General features: G+C 31.0%; 1 protein-coding gene across 1 annotated transcript in view; it reads right to left on the bottom strand.

The window, feature by feature from the left end:
* The window catches only part of CHD9 (chromodomain helicase DNA binding protein 9), a 135,656-nt gene that overhangs the window by 56,110 nt on the left and 76,686 nt on the right, over positions 1–2,860 (bottom strand). The window contains exon 17 of the mRNA XM_019644273.1: positions 1,413–1,608. Within this exon, the coding sequence (XP_019499818.1) occupies positions 1,413–1,608 (196 nt within the window). The remainder of the gene's footprint in view (positions 1–1,412; positions 1,609–2,860) is intronic.

Genomic DNA, 2,860 nt, shown 5'->3' with positions numbered 1-2,860 from the left:
CAGTTGGTTAAGAGCTCGCTCAAGAGTTTGAGCTCTGAGCAACAGTGGTTCGAGTCCAGCCCGAGCTGAGCAGCCGCTGAGCTGCCAACAGGTAGCAGGATAGCTCAGCTAAAAAAAATAATAATAAAAAAAAAATAAAATGTGACTTTATTATTTGATTTTAGATTAACTTTTAGAACATCACATGCACTGTGGGCAGTTGTAAGTATAAATCTCCATTCCAAAATAATTAGTTATGATTTGGATTCAGCCTAGGGATTGGCAAAATATAACTGTGGACAAATATAGCCTGCCAACTAAGAATGGCTATTACATTTTTAAAGGACTGTAAAACCAAACAAACAAAAAATGTGTGACAGAAGCCTACAAAACCAAAAGTACAGAGGGTGCCAAAAAAATGTATACACATTTTAAGAAAGAAAAACTGAATTAAAACTGTAATACTCAATATATGCCTAGAACAAAAGATAAATACAAGTCACGTTTGACTTCTGCAATTACAACAGGTGCTCAAAGTGGTTACCATCAGCATCCAGACACTTTTGATTACGGCAAACTACTGTTTGAGCAACATTGACCAAAGTGTCCACTTGCATACATTTTTTTTGGCACCCCCGATATTTACTAACTGACTTTCTACAGAGTTTGTCCCTGGTTTAATCTATTAATTTTGGATAAAGCTTTGATAATAATTTGAGCTACATTACACTGTTACACAAATGAAAGGTTACAACTTTATCTTTTATTAAGCAGGTATAATTTCAGTAACAATTTACTATATTTGGTGTAATATCTATTTAAAGTAATCTTAATTACAATACAATTAAGACTATCATGAGCAATAAAAGACAAATTTCTCTTATATTTTATCTTGTCATATCTTTCCTACATTGCTTCTTTTGCACTCTCTCTTTGATCACTCTAATCAATATTCTTTTGTTTCTATGAAGTCCAAGCAGTCTTAACTTATATGTATATATTAACTTTTTATAATATATCATAAAAGGCATATTCTATTATGACTCATTTCTATGCATACTGTATTATACGACGATTGAGAACTTGAAATTAGGATAAGCAAACACATTTCTAAGGAAGTAAAATTCTAAAAACTTTATCTTTTATAGATAAGTTATTCTAAAGCTTAGGTCTCTTTCAAATTGACATAACATATTTTAAACAATTAAATGCTGTACTCAAGCAGGTAAACCTTTTAAGATGTGAGATGACTAAATAAGTATATTTTATTGTCTTTAAATTAAAATAAAAATAATCGAAGCTCTTTGGGCACAGCCATTTCTTAGGGATACATACATGTTAGCCTGTCCAGATAAAAATAAGAGGTGGATTATCAAAAATAGTCACATGAATTTTAAAATAAATTGTCTTAGCCAAAACAATTATTTACTTACCTGAAGGTCATTCTGAGGATTCCAATCAGAATCAAAAATTATACATGTGTCAGCTGCAGTTAAGTTGATGCCCAACCCACCAGCTCGGGTGCACAGAAGAAAAACAAATCGATCTGAATCAGGTTTACTAAAGCGATCTATAGCAGCTTGTCGGAGATTCCCTCTGACTCTTCCATCAATTCGCTCATATAAATATCTATCAAATAAAATGCAGTAAATTTAGATAGCAGGATATAATGAAAACGAAGTGTATCTGATATAAAGTCTGTTTTCCTAGAATATTGTTTAATATAAAATTAAGAAGCAATACAACCCCAACTAGTTTCTATGGTTTTACTCTCCTCAGTTAGGTCCTAAGGAGGAAATACAAAGTAATATAAAAAATTTAAATCTCTGCATTCCTCATACCTGATGGATAGAGAAAATACCATTACAATGAATACCATTTTTAGATTTGGAATTCAAAAAAATAAAATAAAATAAGCAGGCCATAAAACTACTCTGCTGACCTCATGATATTAATTTAAATAACTTTTTTTTTCCAGAAACAAAGACATTAATAAAACTTTGCACAAGAAGCCTACCAATATTTCTCTGTCTCAGTGCTACTCTCTCAAATGATATGCTTAATTGTAAACTATAAATCTATCAAGGGCAAACTAGAATGCTGTTTCCTTATAATCATTACTGTCAAGCAATTAACTTTTAACTTCTTTTATCCTTCATTTAACACAAAACTCAAAAACTGTTAGACATCAATAAAAATGGAACATATAAAAATTTAGGAACTAGAAGAGGAATACACGGGACATTTGCCACAGCTTTTCTGGTTCAAGGTCCTTCTTACCACGTAAAATTTACTGGGGTCTCAGCAGCAGCCCCACTGTTGTCTCTCGCACCTGGATGTGGGGCTGTGACTTTCAATAATGTTACTTTTGACATTAAAGACATTGGGGGTTTCCATGACATTCATCATAATAGAAATTTATCTTTACCTTATAAATTTCTTTGTGTAAAGAGATCAAGAAAACGTAAGAATAGCTATTCTGAGTTAACAATGCTATACAATCTTTCTACTTTTATGGTATAAAATTGAGAACAGTACATATTTTGGGATGAGACTAAAAGAGTGGAACACTGACACTAAAAATAAGGTAGGAATTAAAATAAAGAATAAAAATCAACTATACCATCTATGATAATATAAACTAGTATAGACCTTTACTTTTAAATAGAATGGTTAAACCAAAATCTACAGCTGCATCTGGATTCCCTTTTATATAAATATTTTGAAATCTGATTAGACCACTAATGTTCTATGATAAAATATCCTGATAAATATCCTCTTTATCTAAATACTGATTAGACAATATTTAAGACTATCATGTACCAAAAAAAAACCAAAACAAAACTCAATATTAACAAATCAGAAAAGATTAAATCATTAA

The sequence above is a fragment of the Hipposideros armiger genome, unplaced genomic scaffold (genome assembly GCF_001890085.2).
Source record: "Hipposideros armiger isolate ML-2016 unplaced genomic scaffold, ASM189008v1 scaffold_4, whole genome shotgun sequence".
Classification (NCBI taxonomy): Eukaryota; Metazoa; Chordata; class Mammalia; order Chiroptera; family Hipposideridae; genus Hipposideros; species Hipposideros armiger.
Note: the sequence above shows the minus strand (reverse complement) of the source record. Positions and strands in the feature narration are given on the sequence as shown.